General features: G+C 39.9%; 1 protein-coding gene across 2 annotated transcripts in view; it reads left to right on the top strand.

The window, feature by feature from the left end:
- Window positions 1-25,063, top strand: part of CLYBL (citramalyl-CoA lyase) — a 226,457-nt gene extending 201,394 nt beyond the window's left edge. For both annotated transcript variants that reach the window (XM_063103081.1, XM_063103080.1), the window contains 4 exons: window positions 411-504; window positions 1,854-2,021; window positions 6,596-6,720; window positions 23,807-25,063. In XM_063103081.1, coding sequence (XP_062959151.1) covers window positions 411-504; window positions 1,854-2,021; window positions 6,596-6,720; window positions 23,807-23,902 — 483 coding nt within the window. In that variant the 3' untranslated portion in view covers window positions 23,903-25,063. The remainder of the gene's footprint in view (window positions 1-410; window positions 505-1,853; window positions 2,022-6,595; window positions 6,721-23,806) is intronic.
- The last annotated feature ends 761 nt before the right edge of the window (window positions 25,064-25,824 follow it).

Genomic DNA, 25,824 nt, shown 5'->3' with positions numbered 1-25,824 from the left:
ATTTAAAAATTCCTTCCTCCTGTCCTATGGTTTTATGTTTATTGTTTGAGAGCCTCTTAAAGCAAAAACAAATTTTGGAAAAATATAAATAACTTACAGTACAATCAAAATGAGTTAACTCAAAAGTTTCTCTACAAATTGGATGCACTATGATTTGGACATTGTAACTATATTAATATGTGGTAATAATTGTATTAATAGAATCCGTCAGGTGAAGCAAATACAAACAGTATGATTATCGTAGACAATATTAAATACCTATCTAAAGGCGGAAATTGGGGCTACATTTTTAGGACGGCTTTCAGCCAAACTGTATTGAGTTACAGTAGCGTTCTGTTACGGAAATGCACCACGCTTCTCTTCAGTGCATGTGTTTCTGTAAGACTTGGTTCTGTTCTGCTCTTTTCCAGACCGTGTGTGAAGAAACACTAAAGATCGGGCCTCGAGTAGGTCTTTCTCTAGACGCGGTTGTTTTTGGAGGAGAAGACTTTCGAGCCAGCATAGGTGTCAAAGACCTTTCTCTCTCTCCTTCTTTCTCTCTCTCTTTCTGTGTATGTCTGTTCATATTTTTACTTTGCCCCTCGGGACTGGACATTTACATGACAATGTATATTTGCCAACCATGACAATGGTTTTTCATGACAACGGAATAGACAATACTTCCTGGTAATTTAGAACTCCTCGTAGCTGTCCTCTGTCAGAACACTACATTATTTCTTCTGTTCGTTTATAAAATAACTAATAAAAAGCCTGTTGCAGCCCCAGGCATGTTCAGGAATATACAGCATCTACTTTACTCCTAATAAATATATTATGTGAACAACCTCGTTGTTGCTTAAATATTTTGTTTTCACATCAGTCTGAGGGCTGTCTAGGCTTGTAACACAAATTTAAGGCAATTTCACATTTGCATTAATGGCTTATTTTCTACATTACATGTAGTATGTAAATGTTATTTTAAATAGGCCTTAAATTTCTCTTAAAATATATTTCAGCACTCTGATTATTAACTATTTGCTGAGACACCATGCTGGTTTTCACTGATTTCCACCGTCCCTCGAGCACTGTGCTTCTGGTCTGGGTGTTTGTGCAACCTGAGACTGTGAGGACATCCAGAAAAGAGGCCAAGGCCACAGAAAGCATTTGCAGAAGCACAGTCCTAGGGACCTGAAGACAGGCACTTTCCTTGAGCAGTGAGTGTCATGGTTCAAATATAAACAGTGACACCCATCTGCCTGCAGGGTGAAAAGCAGGAATTTATTTTAATATCAGTCTTTCCAGGAGACTTTTGAGTATCCGACAGTTCAGTGGGCTACAGAAGGCATAGTGACAGTCTCTGCCTCTCTCAACATGTGTCCTTGCATTCCCTCTAGTTCTCCCTCCAGATGCTGAAGCTTAGAGTGCTTGGCTCGGCACCTCTGTTAGGACAGGGCAGTGCCACCACAACACCGCAACTCTGTGCTCGGTGGGAGAGGTTAACTATTTCCCTGCACAGCTGCTGGGCCACCTTTTTGGTGCTGTCTTTGGATTGACACTTCCATAGCGGTGACAAGAGGCAAAAATATATCGGGAGTACTTGTGACCCTGACTCTAGCTCCTGAAGGGGAGGGGCCTTTTCTTAATGCATGTGGAAGTAATTATATTGCAAAATGCCCGGCCGGTTAAATAGACACATATGAGACTTACCTTTGCCTCCACGTATCCCTCTCTTCATTTATATTTGAATAACTGTTTTGCTGGAAGCAATTCCCAGGGAGACATAGATGTCTCTACAAACTGAGTTTTTATAATAAACATCTGGGTTCAGTTTCCAAAGTTAAAGCCTCCTTTTTCTGTCAACATCCCATTTTCAGGTGCAACAAGTAGTAAAGAAACCCAGGATATTCTCTATGCCCGACAAAAGATTATTGTCGTCGCAAAGGCCTTTGGTCTACAAGCCATAGATCTGGTGTACATTGACTTTCGGGATGTAGACGGGCTTCTCCGACAGTCGAGAGAAGGAGTCGCAATGGGATTCACTGGTATGATTCTTGATATCTTAGAAATCAGTGTCTACATTAGCAAACATTCCAGAAAAATAGAACTTTAACCAGAAATTACTGTTTCTAATGCCATCAGATATCTCATATACTTATTCCACTATTTGAAACATGAAAAAGCCATGCAGGATAACAGCCTGCCAAACAAATTGTCATGTTTTTCACTGGCTCTGCAAGTCAAAAAACAACTCACTCATTTTAGTTTCTCTTTATATCAGTTATTGGTTTTTTTTCTGTCCTCTTAAGTATTTTGTTGATTGCAGTTTGGGATGACCTAAGGGGAGGGGATGAGGTTGTTACAGAAGTGTTTTGAGTGAATTGCCATAAGAATTTGGGTTGACAGGTAGAAGAAAAATTTCCTAAAATATTCAAAATATTAAATCATTTCTAAAAAAAATTTCGGTGATATTTTCTTTAATTTGTTTTTTCACTCAAAACTACTTTTTTGTTTTTCTGCCACTTCAAGCCCCTTCTTTCTCTCCCACCTCCCAGTAAGTGTCTGTGAACCTGGTGACACCTACGGGTGTCGGCTGGCACTAAGACCAGCAGGTCCCTTACACTCCAGTCTGGGGCACAGGCAGTATCTGCCGATTAGTAATGCCCGACCACTTAGATCTCCACGAGCCAGGGGAGCAACCGAAAAGTGTGTTCTTGCAACAGAAAGCTATTTTTTTAAAACCACAATAGGGTTCTACACATAAACACGTGTGTGCAGTTACACACACACGCGCTGGCAATCATGGAAACCATCACCACTGAGCTCTTTGATTCCTATTTGTCTTGCATTGAAAGTCCTAAAAATATTAATATGACAAATGTACCCAAATAATACAGAAAAGAGATAAGCATCCTGACATTCGTTTTTAAAACATGTTCAAAATGTATCTAGTTAGAGGTGACTGAAAGGAATGTTTCATAAAGTCGCCTCAAATTTGGTAAAAGACATCTTAATGGATGATGATTTAACTCAAAATAAAATTGAAAGACTTAAGAAGCAATTTTAATGTTATATTAGAATTAAATAAAGCTCTGACACTTGTTCTTGTGTTTTTAACATAAAGAGCTAAAGTAAAGATGATTCTCCTCAATTTTAAAAATAAATAAATGGGATCCCTTATAGAGAAATATTTTTCAATTATCTGGACTGTTAATAAAGGAATCTTCCCTATATTTAAGAGTGATTGAGAAAGAAAGGAATCCCTTTGCCACATGCACAGGGTTGTGCTTGTCCCTGCCTCTTTCCAATGACTGGTTAGGATGTGGCCCAAATGGAAAAGTTGGAGAAAACCTCCATGAAATCTATCTAATAGAGCCTGATGTTGTTGGCCTAAAATGTGTGGCACTGGCTGCCAGGCAGCCAGATGTTGCTCTGAAATGGGACCTAATTCAATAAAAAGTAGAAAGCACCGAATTGACACTGGCCTCTGTCACCATCACTCAGGATAACCTGGGTCTCCTCGGCCCCCTCTGGGGTAAATGTTTGCTCCAGAATTTCTAAGGGAGCTTGAGAGTTCCTCCAAGATACAGGACTGAATTAAATTGGTCCCTAATTCAATTGCAGAAGACGAGCTCTTTCAAATCAGGTTTAAACGTCTAGACTGTGCCCAACTCAGCACGAGGAGCTTATGGACCTGGTACTATTGTTTCTCCACAACAGGGAGTATTAAATCACAAAAAAATGGAGGCAGGGAGAATGCGAGGCACAGAGGGCACACAGCCCATTATATATTCAAGTGATCGAGGCGGTAAACTAGGAAGCCACACTTCATAGCCATTTTCCAATTTTTAGAGAGAAGGTCTTTGTTGTCCCAGTTATATTTCTACATACCAATAAAAGGTAATCTGATCATAAAGATAGGAGATTATTTGTAGTATTTTACAAAAATAAATGCTTTTTTAATGAGCATTTTAGACCACTCATGATCTGTTTGTCCTAATTGTTTTGCATTTAATTGCTATACCTTGGACTTCACGTAAGAAGGGAGGAAAGGAAGGAAAAGAAGAATAGGAAAGAAGGAAAGGAAGAGAGGGGGAAATGGGGGAAGGAAGGAAGTGGGGGGGAAAGGAAGGGAAAGATGCATACCCTATCTGAACTAGGTGGTTGGAAGGTTTAAAACCCAATGAAAGTACTGTGCTATCCATAACACTGGTAAGGAAGACTGAGTCTTTGCTATAAGGATTTTCTGTACTTTTAAAAATTATGTGTTTTTTAATGAGTTGCAGTTTTAAAAAGTTAGCCCTGCACCAAACAGTGTGCTATGGGTTCTCTTCTGCAGCCATTGTTTCATGGGGTCATAATCCATGTAACATGGTTTTAAATCAATGCTTTGGCTATATAAATGGCCATTAACTTTGGGAATTTTTTTATAAAAAGAAACCAAAACTAAATCTTGGAATACAGCTTTAACAGCTGACTTAGTCATTATAGTTACTCCAGTACTACATGCTGAGAAGATAGATTATAAATATGAAGCACTATAGGTTTTCTTCTTTTTTGCAGTCTTTTGTAGAAGACAAAAATGACACCATCATACAGTTACCTAAAAGACTTGACAGGTATTGATTTAAAGCATGATATATCAAGTGGTACTGTAAAAAGGATTTCATGGTCATAAATTTTAATGTCTTCCAATTTTGCACCCTCTCAGTAACTTGTCAATAACAACTCTTCTGTATAAAATATTTGCTTCGTTCCCACATGGTATTAAAATCTGTTATACAGTTGTTAAAATATATAAGATGCAACAAAAGAGAACTTTACATATGAATATTCAGGAATTTCTAAAACCTAATACATATCTTTCTTAAAATTAGCCTCATTGCCAAAAGATAGGTGTACTTGAGAGCCATCAATAACTTCACAGTATTTTAAGTATTTTATGTTTGCTCCCCAAATTATAGTACCTATAACCAAGAAGTTCCCATGAAATCTGGCTTTTTACACATCAGTGTAAATTATGTACATAAATTATGAAATTCAGGTCTAACAATTAGTAGGAAATGACTACCAGAACTGACATACTTTATTAACAATATAGTAACAACTATTAGATTACTTATATAATCTCAATACCGGCTACTGAAAAAAGCCCTCATTTGTCATCATTCATGTTATTTGTTCCCAGAAATTATCCCTCAAATAATTTAAAGCATCTTTATTTATATAGCTTTTGAATGTTTTACTCATATGCTGACAAAAATGAATGAAATAGCAATGTGAAGATGTTTTAATTATGCCATTGTAAAGAAAAGATACTGTTATATTTACCTATATGAACCTTTTCATGAAACACTAAAAAAAAATTTTACAAACATTGCTCCTCTTTCTGACAACAGAATAATGACAATAACAGGAATTTACATTTTATAAAATATCAAGGACATAATTTGTACTGGCTAAATGTTAAAACAACTATTTCAAAAGCAAAGCAAATTGATAGACCAACAAATATATTTAGCAGAGTAAGTGGTCATTAAAGGTACATTCATTTTTAAAGAAACAAACATGTCCATAACTTTATCATGTAATAAAATATCTCATCATTATTATAACATTAAATTAATTTGCATTTTATTAATGACCTGATTAGATTCCAAACTTCCCTGATTGCTAAATGTTTTTTTAATGACCATGATTTCACAGAATCCTGTGACTCTTATCTTTGTATGATTTTATTTAAAATCCTCAAACTTCAAAAATAATCATAAATCTTTTTGGAAGATATTTCTACAGAGATAGGATTTCTTCTGGATGTGTAATGTTCTTCTATAAAGGGGGAAATACCTAATCTTCATTCTGCAAGCCAAAAGGGAGAATCTGGATATGTTTTTAAATAGAGAAACTTTCCGTAATTATTTTATTTTAAAAAACTTTAATGGAGTAATCTAGAGGCCACAGGATTCAAATTTGCCTTCTACTTTACAGTACTGAATAAAATATTTTCATTGAAATGCAATTTTTTTAGGGGTTAGAAATTATACATTATATTCATCTAAAAGAAAGAAAATTAAATATATTATTGTAAGACAGTATTTGATGTTAATATGGTCGTAACATCTGCTTCTGTAAGCTTTATGAAAACCAACAGACCACTTCTAGAAGAAATTGTGGAAGGTGGCATAATCCTACAAAATAAGAAAAAGACAATTTATAAAATTCAAAAGAATTCTAATTTAATTTTTTTCTACTTTAATTCAAAATAATTGCTCTAATTTGCAGACATTATCCTTAAAATCCCAGCCAAAGCAGTTATTCAGCGAGCTGCCTAGTCAATCCACCTGTAACTAAAAATGAGAGATTATCTGCACTAAGGTGGCATTTCTAAAGGATCGGAAACACAATTACTTCCATTGTTTTATTTGTTCTTATGTGGTATTCTGGAAAAGCCTGCTTGATTGCAGGTTTTGTTTTGTTTTGTTTTTTCCTTTAAAAAAGTTCTAAATTAGTTATTTAACATTCAGTCTGTGAGGCATTCAGGAACCTCACACGGTGGAAACATTTTGTTTGAACATCTGTTTGTTGTTTTGTGGTTCTTGTGTTATTAATCTGCTTATAGGTAAGCAAGTGATCCATCCTAACCAAATTGCGGTGGTCCAGGAGCAGTTTTCTCCTTCCCCTGAAAAAACTAAGTGGGCTGAAGAGCTGATTGCTGCCTTTAAAGAACATCAGCAATTAGGGAAGGTAAATGTTTTGTTAATGCCTTGGGTGAAGCATGTTTAAAATACTGTGGGGAAGAATGAAAAAAAAATTGTTTAAATGGTTTTTAAAAATTCACTGTTGAGGCGGTGGGAGAGAGAACAACATTCATCAGTGAGAAAATTGCTTAAGGTAGATTTGCCCTGCCGGTGTTTCTAGATATTTCACTAACTGGCTCTCAAGTCTCTCATTTTGTTCTTTTCATAAAGTACATTGGCAGCCCTAGAGAAAATAGGAGAAGGCTGTTTAGTTTTTCTCTGTATACTTTGGTGCAGCATTCACATGACAATAATTTTAGATCAAAGAGAGAGCAAGTTGTAATGAAATAAACACAGTTTGACAAAATGGTTCTTGTGGAGAAAAGAAATAAATTTCAAGTTATTTTAATATGGGAGGGGGGTACAAAAATCTCCCCCGGTTTAGTCATTTAAGAGTGGGAGGTTGTATATGTGTTTGTACCAATTTCTGGACCTGTTTGGATAGAATGAAAAGCAAATTAACACTGGAGTACGGTTGTTCCTAATTTAGTGCATCATTGAGCCTCGCGTTTCCTGCTCTGTGGGTTTCTGCTATGTAAATATTGCAGTGGTAATGCACAATCTGTCTCCACTTTGTGCCAGTAACACTTAAATTAGGTGTCGCCTGAAGGAAGATTTTATGCTAGCTGCAGCATTGTCAGTTAATTATCTTAAAGGTTATTTGCAATAATACCGTTTGCCTCTTTTTAAGAGGATAGGAGGGAAAGTTGCATTTATAAATCCATCCTAAAGGTAATCTCTAAACTCAGCCTTGTGACTTCTGTAAGGAGTGAAATTTTGATACCTACAATGCAAAATTACTTAGGAGAGAAAGAATATTGGAAAATTATTAAGGTTCTAAATGTCCCCCTGCCACAAAAAAAAAAAAAAGGAAGAAAAAAACTGATTTTCATTGGTGAACCTGTGACATCCATGTGAAAAGTGTTCCTTGTAGTAAGAATACCTGAAAATCCCAGGACTGGCGAAAGTGTGTAACGATATTAAATGGGTCATTCCCTATGAAGGGCTGTCCTCAACCCTCCCATGCATGCATGCTCACATTGACATACAGGCAGGCTCATTTTTGCACCAATTCACACTTAATATCCAAAGGCAGAATATGTTACATTGGAAACATCCAATTTGGACTTATACCAATTTCATAATAAATAGCATCCGTACATTTCACAACAGCAGTGGCCATCAGAAAAATAATGCATTTGATAGAAAAATACTTTTCAGTTAACCCTGTATTTTATGTCCATTTCTCTATCTTAACCCCAAAGTCAAGATCTCCCATGAATAAACAGAGATATTTACCCAGAGAGAAGAGCCACGGACTCTTTCATTCCTATACACTAATATCTCCACATACTCTCCTCGTGTCCTTGCCTATGCACACATGCACTAACTGCTCCATACCTCTGCTATGTACCTCATGCCAGCTGTGGATATGCATGTGCTAAACGCTTCTACTGAAATAGTAAACTAAGGCAGCATGTGGACCATTGAAATGACAGACAGAGCAGAATTCCAGTCTGGGCTAGCACTGCCTCCATTTACCGTCCAGACTAGGTTTCACGTTGGATGGCATTCAAGGAGGCCACTTGCAATGCAAAGCAGTTAGGGGTATGGGAGAGGTTATCCTAAATTTCAGGAGCCAGCAAATAAAAGTCAAACCAAAACCACACTCTTTTCCTGGCATTTAAGTTCTTGAAAGAGGAAAACAACCCTTTTCCATTGAATCTTGAAAGTATTGTTCTTGGGGAAAATTGTCCCAAAGTTGTCCATGCCTTTTGATGATGGCAACTTAAATGTTAAATTTAGAGCTGTTTCTTCTTAACAAGAAATACCCTCTTGTTGGGGCATAAGCTTTCACAACAGTGTGGCAGGATGGCTTTTCTTAACACAGAACTGTAGAAATTAGAGCAGAGGGGAGACCAACTATTAGGTAATTTCTTCCCTGCCCCATTCATGGAGGTTTATTTCCTACAGCAAATTCTCCTGGTGCTTTGTCTAGCAAGGTTGAAATGATTCAAGTAATGGGGCTTCCAGTAGGGACATATGGTTATTTTATCCAGTTAGCATGTTTCTTTCACTTTGCCTATAAACTGGCTGGTCACAAAAATTGGATCTGCAGGTAGGTGACTCTGGGTCTTGAGGGGATCTTGGGGTTTAAATAATGTGGGTTCTGTTTGTAAAGATTTCATATAAATAGGTGGCTCAGTGTATAAAGTATTGCTTCCAACAAACATCTAATCTATTTTATTTCAAATGTGAATCACTGATGAAAACATGAACCCTCGGATACTTTGTCCAAAGTACAGATGCCTCTCTCAAAGAGGGGAAACTGATGGCTTGTGTCCTAAGGAGACACTCATAAATTCCTAAAAGACCTTTTTTTCCCCCTCTGATGAAAATTTCATTCAAGTATGCTTTTAAGTAGAAATGACCCAATGAGACAAAATTATGTATCTTTGCTTTTCTCTCCTTCTTCCTGCTCCCATCTTAAGTTATATGCTGCCCGAGAGACTAAGCATACAGCTGAAGTTCACATTTAATACTGGGTCATTTGCATTTTCTTTAGTAATAATAATGCTTATTATTATTATAAAATAAAAGTTCTACCTTTTCTTCCTGTCCTCTTTAAGTAACAAAATTCATGGAATACTTAGGTCATGAGCAGGTAAATTATTAGGGTCAGTCTTTGGTATCACAGAATTTTTTTGCTTGCTTTATTTTAATTAGAAGTTCAAAGGAAAGTTTGACCCCCTTAGTGTAATGTCAGGTGAAAACCACTTTACAATTAAAAACATAATAATCAGCTCATGTAATCTATCACTGTTTGGCAGATAGTGATACTTGTGGCTGCTTTGTTTTGGGAAACTGAAAGATATTTTCAGGCTAAAGAATTGTGCCTGGCACAACAGTCCCCATTAAGAAGAATTAGGGCTATAGACTGACATTAGGGATTCAAAGTTATCTTCTGTTATTAAAATCTGTTGGGAAACGTTTAAACCTGCCATGTAATCTGTGCTCCTATTTTAATTCTCATAAGCTACAATATATTTAATTTAGCTGACATTATTTGTGAGGTCTGCATCCACAATATTCATCAAACTGACTCTTCCATCCTTTTAGAAAAATGTATTTTGAGATATAATCTGTGTATCATTAATTATTTCAGCTTCAAATTCTTTGGTATAATACTTTAGCCTGGATAAATCGCCACCATGTGATTTATTTTAAATTTATACAGGATTTTCTTAAAAGTTAATTCCATTTTTGATGTCATTTTTCATAGTAATGGTGATTCCAATAATATTGAAAATTCTCCACTGAAAACTGAATTTAGTAGTGCTTTTAAAGAAATACGATTTTTAACAGTTCTTTATCAAGTTAAAATTTTATATAGTATGAAAATTGGATCATTGTAAACATCTCAAGCAAATAACTACTTAATTTATATCAATAGAAACTATAATTTGTATATAAATAAATACATATGATAGAATACATAGTTATATAACATAGATACACTCAAGTATGTATGATACTGTGTATTTTTTCACATGTATATGGTGAACTTAGTGATAATTTTTTTCTCTTTCTGTATTCATCACTTCAGGCAAAAATGACAGCTAACGAAAACAGTCAGTTGCTTTTTAAAAATGATCACTAATCACAGGAAATCTTAATGTAAGAATTTACCATTTCTTTCCAAATGGAAACTCTAACAGAAAAACGAAAAGGAATAGCAAAATGTATTAGCTGCGATAGGTGTTTAAAGGTACTTTGGCTGGAGCATTCGTATTTCTGCCGTATCTAGCAACAAATATGGCTTTGCTTCATTTCCAGTTTTCCAAACACTCTACTTGACTCATATCATTGCTGTCAATGCATTATTTGGTTTGGGAAGGATTTAGTTTAAATTTTTCAATATTTTTCATTCATTATAGCTTCACAAGCTAGCTAAAGACCAAGGATGGGGGGGAAGTATTCATCTTTAAAATCTAGGTTCAATTAACAATTATAAAGGTCAAAAACAAAGTCACTACCTGACATCATAACTGTAAATATCACACATAACTGAAGCATTCTAATTTCACTCATGAGAGAACAAAAGTGCGAATTAATAAGTATACATTAACAAGCACATCTTTTACTGGAATATAAATTGGGTTCTTATCTCTTAATAAAAAAAAGAAAAAAGAAAATATTTTTTCCTCATGTTTAAGTCTTTTCATCTAGAAAATTTACAAACAGTAATGAATCCCCCCCTCACCCAAACGTTGAAAGCAAATTATTTTCATAGGTATCTGATTGTGGCACACACACCTTTCATTTGTGTTTCCAAATGCAGGGTTTTACAAAAGAAATACTGTTTGGTCCAGATGGCCTTCTAGAAGGCTCCCTGAGAGAACTCAGGAGAAGTCTCTCTAGCCAAAAATATTGTTTCCGCTTATTCAAGTGCCAGAAATCCCACTGCCACTCTTTCACACAGATCAAATAAACCATCTAAAGATTTGGTTGTTGTCTTTGTCAACTGAGAGAGTGGATTCCACTAACAGGCGACAGTGTGTCCTCCCACACCCACCCACCCCACCACCCGCAGCCTTCCCCTTTATTTGTGAGCAGGAACGCTAAATCAGAACCAAGTGATTTCTAGTGAACGTGAGAGATGGAGGGACATAACTGCTTCTGAGAGTTTTAGTAATTGCGTTTCTCTTTTTATTTCCTTGTTCATTAAGTATTTTTAAAACTATCTGCCATAATTTTGACTTTAAAAAGTTCAGTTGTTCGAAAAAGCTTAGGGTCTGCCAATGATTACTTTAAGACTGGTTTGATTAACACCAAATTGCTCGTTTTTAAACATTTAAGCAAGGTAATTTAATCCTAGTGCTCATCATGATCTAGGTCCTTTTTCTTTTTTAGTGGCAATTGAGGATAAGGAAATTGTTAAAATGTAGGTTAAATCTGATAGCTTTTAAAAGTGCATTGGCCTTAGTTAAAACACATTCTTAAGGATATTTGAATCGAATTTTTTAAAATTCTAGTTTACGTTACATTTTTTCAGACTTTTTTTTTTTTGGCTCAATTTCAATTTTAAAAACTGTCATTCTTTTAGTTGGATGAAATCTCAGAAATCTTCTGGTGAAATCCCTTTAGTTTACAAATAAATACAATGAACCCCAGCAAGGGTTCAGAAGTTGCCCAATGTCACTCACGGCCACGGTGGTGATCGAGCTGTGACAGAATTCAGTACTCAGTTTGTAAATAAAGTTATGAGCATAGTTAGCATAAACGTGGTTCCAGCTGGATTACAATGAATACCCATGCTAATGACCGGACCTAGATAGAACCGTAAAAGTATTCAGTCACAACTAAAGTGTGGATTTAGGTAGTTCACGTTAATATCTTTTGGGGGGCATGAGCAGAAACTGATGAGGAAGGAAGGAACACAGATCACCCGTGTTCTCAGCCTCCGCAGCCAAGAAGTCCTGTCCTTCCCTCCACGGTTCCTCCTTGGCAATTCCGCCCTGCCTTGTCCACCCGCCTGGCCCCAGGAAGGCTTTCTGGCTCCATTCATTGCAAATCCCATTCCACGTTACTCTTTATCATTCGCTCAGTCTCCCAAAGCAGATTGGAAGCTGCCAGGGCAAGACTGGGGACTTTGGCAAAGAGGCAGATCTAGCCCAAAGCTCAGTTTCACCTCGCTCAAAGGCTAGGTCCCCAAGGTCATGTTTTCAGTTCTACCTGTGGTTGCACAGACTCACCATGGCTTTCAACGTCGGTGAGAGCAAGATCCAAGCAAGGGCCATGACAGGATCATTGTACTCCTTGGACACCTTCCTCTCTCTTTTCCTCTTACCGTATTTCTCCCACGTGTGGTCTGGGTGGATGTTTCTGCGTACATCTTTCCTCCTGCTCCCGCCTTTTCCTTTCCATGAATTCTTTGTTTCCTCTTTTTCTTTAAATCTCTTTCTTTCTCACCATATATCATCTCCACACCCCACTGCCATCTCTTGCCTTCTCTCCTTTAACTGATTATAATAGAGAAGTTCAGAGCATTAAAAAAATTTTTTTGTTGTGCTTATTAAAGAATTTTGTCATAATTTTCTATATTAAAAGCAGGTAAATGGAATCTTAAAAATATAAATCAAGCATTTCGATAATTCTCTATTTTTTTCCATTAGTGAGGCCATTTCTCCCCACTGCTATAGACAGTAAAGAACTCTCTACTGTAGCACATACCTCGCTGCAGTATCTTGGACAGAAACAGGAACAAGAAACACATTTAGTAAATACTATTTATCTAATTGTTTTGCAGGTTTCTGACAGTGCTAGAAATAAATTATTGGTTGTGCTTTTAGCAATGTACATGATACTGTCCTTTTGCTGCTGTTTAGAAAAATTGAAAGAAAATTTTTTCATCAGTTATTGTTCCTCAATTGTATTTTGAAAAATGTATCAGTATTTTAGTAAATCTTTCAAAGTATCTTCTAGTTCATGTTAGTTCATTTAAATCTGTTTTCCAAAGGAAGAATAAGCCTACAGTGTATGAAATCGAGGACCTTTCGTATTATTGGTCTTAGCCGCCAACTGCTGTAAAATGGCATTCATCATCTGCTTTTCTCATAGGCAGCTTAAATTTGCTATGAAATATTTGAAATTAAATAAAAATATTAAACATTTGGTCTGTTATATATTTATGTTGGTTTTTAAACTAAAAAAATTTTTTGAAACAAGATTTCTGGTTTCAAAAAAGAAATCTGAGATGGAGAAGGTAGTTGCAGAACTCTATATAGTTGCTAAAAAATCCCAAATGATACGGTGGGTAAATTTTATGGTATGCAAGTCATACCTCAATAAAGCCATTAAAAAAAAATCCAGAAAATTAAGCACAAAGTCCACTGTGCTGGCAAGTGTGGAAACTCCTTTAGATTTCAATTTGCTTATAAATCCAATTGTTTTCACCTCAGTAGATAGCTTTCTATGTGGCATTCTTGGCTTGATTAAATTATCAAAAGATATTTAAAATAAAGACTTGTCTATTCTATCTGATCATTCTGCCTGAATATTTTTTATGATAAATCTTGCTGCCTACATTTCGTAGGCTCTGAGAAGTATTTTAAAAAGCAGAAGGTATCCTCAGGCTTCTCTATCGGTATGTGAAGTAAGGATGGCTCTGGTCCACCGAGACCCTCCATCTGGGCAAGTAGACGACTTGGTACCAGTCACATATTAAGATAATTGACCCAAACATTCACCTCAGCTCTCCTCCCTACTGTTTAGTCGCCTTGACCTTTCCTGCCTTGCTCCTGCCAAATCCATCTTCCAAACCTGCTTTGCTTTTCTCCTCTGACTTCCTGAAATTCGTGGTAAAGTCCCAGATTAATCTTACCAAGTACAGCACATGAATTTCTGTATTTCCTATGTAGGGCTAAAGCTAAATAATTTCATGCTCCCTTTTTAAAAAGCAAAATGCTAATGCTGTCTATTCATTTTATATCCATGCAACTTCCACATTCCAAGGAATTTAGTCCTTTTTAACAAACGCATCTGGCCATTCGTCTTTGCTACACCTCTTCCTTTTCCTGTCCGTCCTCTGCTGAAAATGTCTGTCCACTGTTTCAGTACCTCCTTTTGTGGTAGAAGCCAGGACCCCAATTTCAGATCATCTGCATTTGATTAGTATCTCTTCCAACTGATATTCTAATTATTAAATTATTTGAAAATTTGTTTTCGTACTGATGCTCTGCCAAATATATAGCACCCCTGAGTCCAGTTTCTTAAAGAGATGGCTAAATCTATGATTTATAAGAGTTTAGAGGGGTCATGAATCTGCCTCTACTCATTGTATTTTCAAAAACAAGGATGGTTCTCAAACTCTTCAAGCTCTTAAAGCTCCTCTGAAATCATAAAGTCCTGTTATAATTCAAATGCTGTGCTCACTGGGCCTTGCTGTGATAAAATGGAATTAAATAATCTCTGGCCAAGAATAACAGTAGCAGTACTAGTAGCCATGGTGGTGGCAGTGATCATGGAGATGGTGATCGTGGTATTGGTGATAGTGATCAGAGTAGAGGTCATAGTATTGGTAATGGTAGCGGTAGCAGTCATGACAGTAACACCAAGCAGCAATGGTGACAGTAGTGTCAGTGGTGGTAGCAGTAACAGCTCCCGTTTACTGAGAGCCTGTTATGTGACAGGCCATTGTATACATTATCTTAATTCTTACAACACCCCTGCAAGGGGGGTATTATCATCCCTATTTTGCAGATGAAGAAACTGAGGCCAGGAAAGGTAACTTTGTTTGCTGTGGATCACACAGCTAGGAAAAGGCATTCCTGGCTTCAAATTCAGATGCATCTGAGCCCAAAGACCATATTCCTCACCTCCACATCAAGCTGCCTCAAAGGGGAGCCCAGAAAAGCAAGACCCTTTCTCTCCATGTATCTTTGTGACCCTTTTGCTCCAGCCGCTGGCTACCGAATACTCCCTCAGAATGTGCCCATCCTGGAAAGTTTCCTATTTCTGTTTGGTGGAAAGTCACAGAGGGGCTGCGTGGAGCAGATGGTCCCCGCATCCTCTCAGGCCAGCACTGACCTGGCAGGTGGATGGCACCGGGAGCAAAGGAGGGCCTCCCTTCCGTTCCCCGTTGATGGCTCTGTGGTTTTGAAAGCCAGAGAGCTACAGGGGAAAGTCGGGGGAAGGGATGGGAGGGATAAGGAGGAGCTTCTCGAGGCTTTTCCACCTTTCAGAACTTGGAAAATAAATCCGCGGTGCTGCCTGGGGTGCAGGGTCCCCCGCATTCCACCGCCTCTCTGCTCCTGTGCTCTGAGGCGGGGCTGAAGGGGTCCTCCCCAGCAGCTCAGCACGGTGCTCCTGCCCAAGTTCTCCCTGCACACCCCAATCATGTGCAAAACCAACCCCCTTCAGATATTCCAACTGTTATATTCTTATGAATCATTTAAAGAGCTTCCCATCAAAGACCAGGAAATGTCATCTGTCTGAATTCCAGTGATAGTGCAAGTGACAGATTAGCACAATGTGAATTGTTGTCCACGTTGAATGACTTCAGTTGAACTTTTAGAAATTTCACGTAGAGATACATTAGCATCTGTAAATTATCTGGACATAGGAGTATATGGTGGCTGAATTTTAATTCAAAATACTATTAAAATATCTATAAAATTATCACTATAATTTAAAGCGTTAAAAAAAAGTTCTTTATTTCCCAGGTCTTTGGTAATAGCCTTTTACTATCCTCATGACCATTTTCAAAGATGTTTATCTATAAAATGGTTACTGATATTCATAAGCATATGCAAGGATCAAATGTCACTTCCTTCAGTCCTCCTAATAAATACTTTGTTTTTTTTAAGACAAAATGTCACTCACATATTACTTTATTTTAGTATTTTCAATATCATAAAAATTATAGTTAAAGCTTTCAAGAAAAACTAAGGATGAAAGCATGTTCCATTTCAGTTTTTCCCAAATTCAGTTGTTAAAGCTGCATTTTCAGATATTTGCTTATCTGCACATTACCTATATTGGGTTACTTTTATCACCCTCATCATAAGTAATAATATCTCCGAAATAGCAGTTAGGATGTGCTAGTTGCTTTTTATAAACTACATCAAAATAAACATTTTAAATATGTAGCATATACAAAGTAAATACATATTAAAATTTTTTTATTACTAAAAGTATTTTTCTATCATCATCTCAGGTACCAGAGTTATCAGCCCCACTTTGGGGCGCACTGATTAGTGCAAGAGTTGGTGATTTGGGGTGAAAAGCCTTAGATTTGAATCCTATCCTTCTCATAAGTTCCTTAAAAGGGTTAACTGATACTGAGCCCCAGTTTTTGCATCTGTAAAACTGAAGTAATCACGCCTTCCTACTACAAGTGAGAAAATGTCTTTGAAACTATTTTGTGATCATATAAAGTACTATCAAATAAAACCTCTTTTTCAGGGTGGGGGGGAATGGGTCTTCCTAATAATATTGCCGCCCAATTTTCAGTTTGGAAACTAATATCCTAGGGCTTACTGAAGGCTATAGTTAACTAGTGTATAGGCTACAGTTGCTACGGGAGTCTTCCTATTTCTTCCTCAAAGGGAAACGACATCTCTTCCCCTATCTCTGCCCCCTCCCCTGGACCCCCAGAGGGCCAGTGCTGGGCCAACCTGTCCATGACGGTCCCACTCCAAGCAAGGCTGAGTTGGGCTAGGCCCGCTCCTAGCTTTCCTGTTATTGGTCACCAGACCACCTCTGCACAGAGGGCAGATGCCCAGAACAAAGGAAAGGAAACCGGTGGTTCAGCTTCCTCCCTCGGGGTCCAGGAGGGAGCACATCTGGGCCTGCCGGTGCAAGCAGCAAGAACAGCGATTCCACCGGGTTTCAGACCAGCTTCATCTGGTCGAGATGAAGTCCTAGGAAAGCCAAGCAGCTAATGAGTAGCAGAACCAATATTTTAAAATGTTTTCTCTCTTCCAGACTGCTTTACTTTAGGCTATGTTAGGCTCCCTTTTTTTGGGCCCTAGAGAAACCTCTTCAGTGATAGACAATCCAGAGAAAGATCCAGTATCTCATCCTGTGTTCCTTCATTTTGCTTATCTGTTGAATCACTGGTGGCCAGAGACAGAGAAAGCCAGCCCCACACACGCTTCCTCCCCCGTACGTCTCCCAGGTCCCCATGCCCCTCTCTTGACATTCGTTGGCATCCCTGACCTTCTAAACCTGACTTTAAAAGTACCTGTTCTTCAAAGCTCTTCCCTGGCCCAACTGCCCCCATCTCAATGGCACCTTCTCTCTGTAGCTCCACAGATGTGATGTACTCCCTTGCACATTGACTGTTAGGCCATCTGCATGAGTTAACCTGACCCCAACCCAACTTTACTGTACAATTTTTGAGGTTAGCCACTATGTCCTATTGGAGGCTCAGCAAGTGTTGGCCAGCTGACTAGTGAATATTACCAGATGAGGGAAAATCAAGGGGCCCAGAAGGCACTTGCAGAAGAGTTAGAGAGGAGCTGGAAAGCCTCATGGGGACCAGGGATGATTCTGTCTTCTCGTAGCACTCTCCCAGTCACCAGCTCAGGCCACCCCGAACCAGCAGTTGCCCTGGTCTCTCTTCCCTCCCCCCTCCAGCCCCTTTCCCCTAGTTAGCTGCAGCCCACCCTCTGCAGTCCACCCTCTGCAGTGTAAACATCTCTTCCCAAAGGAAGCCACATGGGACCAGGCTAGGTCCCCTCTTAAGTGTTTCTCTACTACCCTGTGCCTTGCTTTTCGAGCGTGCATGCTCGCTTGCAAGGATATAGTCATTTCTATAGTTGTTTGTTTAATACCTTTTCCCCCATCAGACTGGAAGTTCCATGAGGTCGGGGACCATGTGTGCCCTATTCCCTGCTTCAGTAAGTCCAAGTGCCTCACATATGCCAGGCACCAGTAGGCTCTGAATCCATGTTGGATGACAAATGAGCTGATGGTCACAGATATGAGCCAGGAGCTTCTGCACAGCTGGATGGTGGGAGAGAGGCAGAGCCCCAGGCCCCTGGGACTAACTGGGATGGAATCTCTTTGCACATGTCCTGATCACGTAGGGACCCAGCAGTCACGCACAATAGCAAAGCTTTGCCCAGACAACTACAGTCCCTTCCTAAGGTCCAAAATTAAAGAAAAAAATGACCCAAATCTCCAACTATCGAAAGTGTGCCTCCCTACGCAATCAGGTTGGCCTTGCTCCTCTGCTTTGTCTGTTTCGTTTTTTCCACCATTGTCAGGTCAGCATCCACCAAGCATCTCCTGAGTAGCTGCGTGTGCTGGTGCTGGGTGCTGGCCCCCGGCCTCCAGGGCTTCACAGCACAGTGAGCAAGACAGGAGTGTGTACAAAGAATTACAATAGAGGGACAAGGGCTGTCCTAAAGGAGGCTGTATAAGGAAAGGGAGGAGAGAGATGATCTCTGCCAGGGAGGCCTGGGAACACTTTCCAGAGGTGACATATTCTGACATCCTGAAGCATCAGGAGGAGTTTGCTGGACAGGGAAAGGGCCTTCAGAGCAGAGAACGGAGCATACAGCAGAGGTGGAGAGGTGTTTGTATGCGTGTGCGCTCTGCGTGTTGTACGTGTTATGTGTGTGTGTGTATGTGTGTTTGTGTGTGTGTGTGTGTGTGTGTGTGTGTGTGTTGGCACATGGGGGCCTCGGTGTACTGGCAGGAGACAAAGCTGGAAGAGGGGCAGGGCCTGGTCTTGTCATGAGGAGCCTTGGGGTCCCTGCTAGAGAGACTGCCTTGACTCTAAGTCCAAAGAGAGCCAAGGCAAGATTTAAGAAAGTGGAGATCCCATCAGATCTGCTTTAGGAAGATAACAGCATGTTCCCTGTTAGAAGAGTGCAACCCCCAAAGAACATCCCGGAACCCTACCCACGAGACCTCTGTTAGCCAGCCTAGGAGCCGGGCAGCCTCCACACTGAGCTTTGGGTGCCTGACAACCCAACTTACATCCTTAAAATGAATGTCCCAACCAAATTGTGCGGGAGCCAAGGCCAACCTAGGGCCTGTCCACGGACTCTCCAAGTGGGATAGGTTGGAAAATAGGGAAGAAAGATGAATGAAACGGTGCCCATGAGAAGGTCTTTGTGGGAGCATTGTCCTCCCCCTTTTTTGAGGAGTATCAGGAGCAGTTGACTCGGTTAGTAAGGAAGGGCCATATCATAGAAGGTCGTGGCTGGGGCTGAGAGATTTTATTTAGCAAGGAGGGCACCGCCAAGATCTTAAAGAGAAATTTGATAATGGCCAACACTGACTAAAAGTTTTAGGAATTTACTGGGAACTGTTGTGAGATTAATAATTAATTCATCGAGGAAAAGACTTAGCACCACAGCGGAAAAGGGTGTCACCCTGAAAAAGAAGGACTGTGACAGCTGTACTCAAACATCATTAACGCTGACAGAGAAATCCCTCTCTTAGGGAGTCGCAGCAATCCCATCGTCGGAATGTGCCAGAGAGAACTCCCTGAACGCCCAGAGAAGTTACTTGAAAACAGAGTAGGGAAGAATTAGATCAATTTGTGGCCTCTAGATACTTACACTTTTAGTATTCTAGAGAAAGACAATTCTCTAGGACTAATGCCAGAAATGCAGAATATATGAATATTTCCCATAGATACTACTAGTATTGTCAACATCGCTGTCATCATGGTCACCACTCTGGCCATCAAATAGTAAGTCGGATTCTCCCATGACAACTTTAGGGCCTGGTAAAGTGAATGTTATTCCAGTGCCTGTCTTATCACTGGGTGGTGACTGAGGTGTCAGGGAAACCACAGCCCACTAGTCATTGTTTTCCTTCCCATGCAGATAACAAGTGTGCTACGGTGACTGCCCAGCACTGCCAGGAGTTGCAATCACAGGCATGTGCCTAGTAAGATGTGCCAAAGTGACTGAACAGTGATTTATTACAACAGATAACACAATCGGTAACTTGACTAAAAGCCCATTGTGCACGGAGCTCCATGCGACTCTTGTGGCGAATGTGGGGCATGGCTGCGGGTACACAATATCACACTTGTGAGAACAGCACACACGGGCAACAATGAGCCCGGCTGGTGACAGGGCAGCCGCTGCAGCCCTCAGAGCCTCTGTGCTCACCACACTGGCCTTTTCCCTAATTTTTGTTGCATTTTGTGGCACCTCCTTCTTTTCTTCTGTCTCCTCCAGCAAACTGTAAGCTCCTTTAGGGCAGGGGTTGAGTCTTACTCCTCTTTCTATGCCAAGTGTCTCTCCCAGTGCTTGACACAAGGACGCTGCCCAGTCCACCCTTGATGGATGAATGGCGTGTGGATGACTGATGGCACCTAAGAAAATTCCATTATTAGCAGCTTGGGGATGCCTTATAAGAGAAAGGCATCATTTACAAAAGGCTAGAAGAGCTTCACTCTGTAGTCCTGCATGTCAAAGCTGGCCTAAACATTTCTACCCGGAGGACCTAAAACACAGAGGTTCTCAAACTTGAATGTGCTTTAGAATCATCAGAGGATTTCTGGCCAACGTCCAGGCTTTCTGCATCAAACCATGTAGGACTGGGCCCAGAAATCTGCATTTTATAAGTCACCTCCACCCTACTCCACCCTATGATTCTGACTCAGGGAGTCACAGAATGCACTCAGAGAACACTTTTCAATCAATAAGCCTTCAAGAGTGCAAGCTTTGGATCAGATACAGACAAGTTTTATCCCTGTTCTATACTTCCAAGCTATAGGGCAGACTTGCACAAGTTTCTTAAGCTCTCTGTGCCTTAGTTTCCTCAGTTACAAAATGGGAATGGATACAAACTCATAGAAACAGAAAGTAGAATGGTGGTTGCCAGGGGTTGGGGGGAGGCAGAAGTGGTGAGTTGTTTAATTGGCACCAAGCTTCGGTTTTGTGAGATGAAAAAGTTTTAGAGCTCTGTTGTACAACCATATAAACATATTTAACACTACTGAATGTACACTAAAAGAGGGCTAAGATGGTAATTTTCAGGTTGTGTTTTCACCACGATTAAAAAAGAAAAAGAAAAAAATTTTAAGTGGTGATAGATAATACTATCTACTTCAAACTGTTGTTATGAGCATTACATGAAATAAAGTGTGTAAAGTGCCAGGCACAGGCCCCGGGACTGGTAACTGCTCAGCTCAAAAAATTGTAGCTATTATTATTGGAGGAGTTGTGGTTGTTAAAGTATTTAACCATGAACAAGTTACTATTTAAAGGCATTTTAAACAAAATTATAATCTGAATCTTCAAGCTGATGGAAGTTCCTTCTACTTTTTGAAATGGCATGTTCATTTCTCATGTGGTTATATATAATCATACATTAGGCAATATGTCAAACTTTCCCCGAAAATTGAAGTAGCTTTTTGACAAACTGCATTTTTCCAAATCCTCATCATAGACCATTTACATTTCACATGTAGATCCATATGTTAAAAAACCAACCGTATCATCAGTTGATGCGTGAAAGCATGAGGATATTTGTATTAGGCACTCTAATTCAACACTAAAATCCTCAATTTGCAGGATGAGAGAAACAGAACAAAAATACTAAATTTTGTTTTCCATCCTTAACCATAATAAAGGAAATCAAGTATAATCTGCCACCACAGAAGAAAGAAATGATCTCCTTGTCTTGAAAAACTATGTGAGGCATTTTTCATCTTTGATGTGCACATGGAACTCAGAACAGATTCGGGGAACATGGCATAGACCCAGAACCGTCATTTTGCTTCTCTGTGCATCTTTTTGATTTCATGTGCATCTATGCTAATTCTGTCTCTCCAGCCTATTATTTAAGCCATAGCAGGGCAGATGTGCTGTTTTACAGGACCCTAACCCACTTGGTGGGCAGATAATCAAGAGGCCTTTGGTCTTCATCATTTACTCCAATAAGAAAACTAGACGATTGCCTTGTAAAACAGCATGTGACCCACGCCCCATCTCCATGTAATGCTAACCTACAGCACCTCCTTGGCACGTCTAACCAAATTCATCAGACTCATCAGGGTCACAGAGATGGCCAAAATTAGCTCTAGGCTGAATGAGATGGGGCAAAAACCAATCTGGGTGTATAAATAGTAAAAATGAGAGGGTTGGAAAGTGACTTACAGTACAGGACTTTAGGCCACACAGGTGTTCACGTGAGTCAGATGCATCGTTCCAAGGCTGAGAAGTTTAGGCACTAGTGGTGAAAATTCTAATACTAGTAGGCTTTTAAATCTCTCATGATTGAAAGTTAAATTCCAAAGTCATTGCTAAGGATTCCCCGCCAATTTTTTTTTTACCTCCATCCTAAGTATATCCCTCAATTACTACCTCATAGCCCTCATTGTGAGATGCCAGCACACCTATTCCCAAAGCCTTGAGTAACGACCTCATCGACTGTTGAGAGCGGCATTTGTGCAGTCCAGAGGTGCGCTGCAGTATGTGCCAATGGGCCAACAGCTGTAAGGACGAGGACTGCTCCGGCCTACCTCCAGGTCACAAAAGACCACCCGCTCCCCACTCACACCAGCACATTTGCCAACAGATACAAGGAAAGAGAGTTAAGATGAAGGGCTGTGATTGTCAGCAGCAAAAGGAAGTGATTAAAAGAACATCAATAGCCAGACATTAACATAGCGTTCTGCACATGCTGCCTTTCGTCCATTGAGTTTGTCTTTTTTTGATGCGCTAAAGAACCTGCCTTGTTATTAATGTGTGGATCTTCAATGAAGGTTTGAAGTTCTGAGACCCAAGTATTAGCCCCAGCTCTAATTTTTCCTTAGTCACGTGACCTTGGAAGGTCATTTAACTCCCCTGGGCCTCAGTTACCTCAGCTAGAACAGGGCTTAGGTCACATGACACAATAAGTATTTGTAGAAGGTTTTAAAAAACCTGTAAAATGGGCACATAAAAGGAGATCTTAGAGATGCCTTCCAGTCTCAACATTCAACAGACCTACGATTTTTTGCTACAGACTTAACATCCCTGGGTCATTCTAATCGTCTTTTCCAAGTGTACTCCAACAGACTAATCTCTTTTTACCTGGCACAATCCTATCTTGCATTTTCTCATCACCTTACATTGTCACCCCTCAATTATGTTACAGCAAGGAGGAAGCATTTTGCCATCAACAATTTTTTTTAATAATCAGTAGCCAGAACATATTATTGCTTTTAAAGCCCTATGCAATATTTCAACAACCATATAGGGAAGTACTTAAATTTTCCTTCCACAGGTGTTATCTGCTTGATTTCAAGAGTTAAATGAACAGTTTCCCATATCTTGTGTCTGGTGTGTTTTTTCTCTTCATTAAAATACTGAAGGTTTTTTTTTCCTCCTCTTTAGGAGCAAAAAAGAAATCTCTCCCCTGCAATTTACTTTGGCTTTCTCAAAAGTTGGGTAGCAAAGTCAGTTTAATTCAGGTGGAATCTAAAATGTCCTTGTTGGACAAGTGTGTGCACAGAAAGGAAGCCTATAATTTCTGAGCATTCTTTCAGGAAGTTCGTATTCTCTGTTTTCCAGGGAGCCTTTACTTTCCAAGGGAGTATGATCGACATGCCATTACTGAAGCAGGCCCAGAACATTGTTACGCTTGCCACATCCATCAAGGAAAAATGATCCGTTAAATGAAGCTCTCCTCGGGTGGGCCGAACATATACAGTGGGCTTCTTAAAGACAAACCGCAATACTCGAGGCAACTTGTTAGTGTGCCGGATTGGGACCTCACTCCATGTATAGTTCATGTTAATCATGATTTTTGTTTCGTTTTGCTTATTTCTTTACTGGCCAGTTATTCCCTAAAAGTGAACTTTCTTCCTTTGGGGTCCAAGCTTATGATTTTATTGTTGTTTCCTAATGTATTAAAATTTGGGCTTACGATTTCACAGGGAGATCGAATCTTGGGGAAGATGGGCTGTGAAGGGAATTTAGGTCTTCGATGAGACAGATCCTTCCCGAATACATTTACTCCCCCCACGCTTCTCCTGTCCGTGTTTCCTGCGCTGTTCATTTGTATAGCTGACACCACAAGTAATCTTAAGAAAGGCCAGGCCTTTAAAAAATAATAACAAAATTGAGAAGCCCTATCCATTTCACTAGTAATCTGATAAAAACCACACAGATGGCATAAAAGAAAAGTTATTAAGTATTGTATTGGCTTATAATGATATCTTCTAAAAATGGACTTTCAAAACTCACTGCTCTTCACCTCCGCTCCCAGGATGAAACAGCCATATCCTTGAACGTCTAGATGGTGAATCCGAAAGCTCCCATCTGGGTGAATGCTTTGGGTCAACAGTTGCCAGCAATTAAAAAATAAATGTGCAGAAACACAAGACCATCCATTCTCTTCTTTTATTTCCCCATTTAACTGTTTGCCACTGAGCCCATTTCCCCCTGTAAATGTATGGCTGGGACAGGGCTCCCTCAGCCATAAACTTGTAGCGTCTAAGAAGACACAATGCCACCGAGCTGGTGCATATGGCCCCCTGTGAGATTTGCATGACATTAGAGATGCTGCTACAGGTCATATGGGTGGTGTGGTTAACGGGCTTAGTAAAGCTGTTTTGAAGAGGTTAACCCGGCCTGTAGTAAGGGTAAATAAACATAACAACCAGCCATTGTTCCCTATTCAGCATGTACTCTTATATTGAAGGCTAAAGGGTATTGAAGCAGCGGAGGGTCAACTTGTGCTTGCCAGAGGACGCCAATGAAGTTTGAAACACCAACAATCAGAGATTTTGTTTCTGTTCCTCATTAAATCATGAGCTTTTGTGTTGAGACTTTGGATGACTGTTCTTTAAGAAATTAACAGAATGGGAAGTTTTAAACTCTACACCAACCTTTTCATGACCTACACAGCAGCAAGGCTGCTCCTCTTAGACAAACACCGCGGGGAAGGCTGTTCTGTTTATTTAAATTTGTAAATAGAAAACAGTTGTTTTTTATTTTCATGTTTCACCTCCTCCTACGCCCTATTTGCTTATTTCCTACGTGGCCCCCAGTGTGTGCCCCACCCAGGGGTCTACTTTTCCCCACTTCCAGTCCTGCAGGAAGCCCTAGAGGTGAGTGGAGTTGAAGGTTAGATACAGGGAAAGACACCACCGTCGCACCAAAGCAAAGTCCGAGAGTCCCACCCCCGTCATGCAGCCCTCACCCACCCCAGTGTGCAGCAGGAAAGGGAAGGGAAGATCCAGTTCCCACAGGCACATGGAAGGAACCGGATCCAGGCAGGATGGTCCTGGGGAAATGCATTCTTGAGACACTGACTAATATTCTCAAACAAGGAGACAGCTCTTAGACTGAGATGGGACGCACTAGGCTGGTGTCCCACCTGCCTTGGGTAGTGTGTCCTCCCTGACCTCTCGTTAGAGCATTGTCACCCTTCACTTTGGTCTCCCTGTGCTGCCCCAGAGTTGGTGGAAAGGAGGGGGAGCTAGCCCCATCCTCACTCGGAGGGCCGGAAGAAAGAAGATGGCCTGTCGCCAACTTCAGCGACGACTGGCCTCCAGCCAAACTGTGCTTCAGGACTACGGACAGGG

Source organism: Cynocephalus volans, chromosome 7 (genome assembly GCF_027409185.1).
Source record: "Cynocephalus volans isolate mCynVol1 chromosome 7, mCynVol1.pri, whole genome shotgun sequence".
Taxonomy (NCBI): domain Eukaryota; kingdom Metazoa; phylum Chordata; class Mammalia; order Dermoptera; family Cynocephalidae; genus Cynocephalus; species Cynocephalus volans.
Note: the sequence above shows the minus strand (reverse complement) of the source record. Positions and strands in the feature narration are given on the sequence as shown.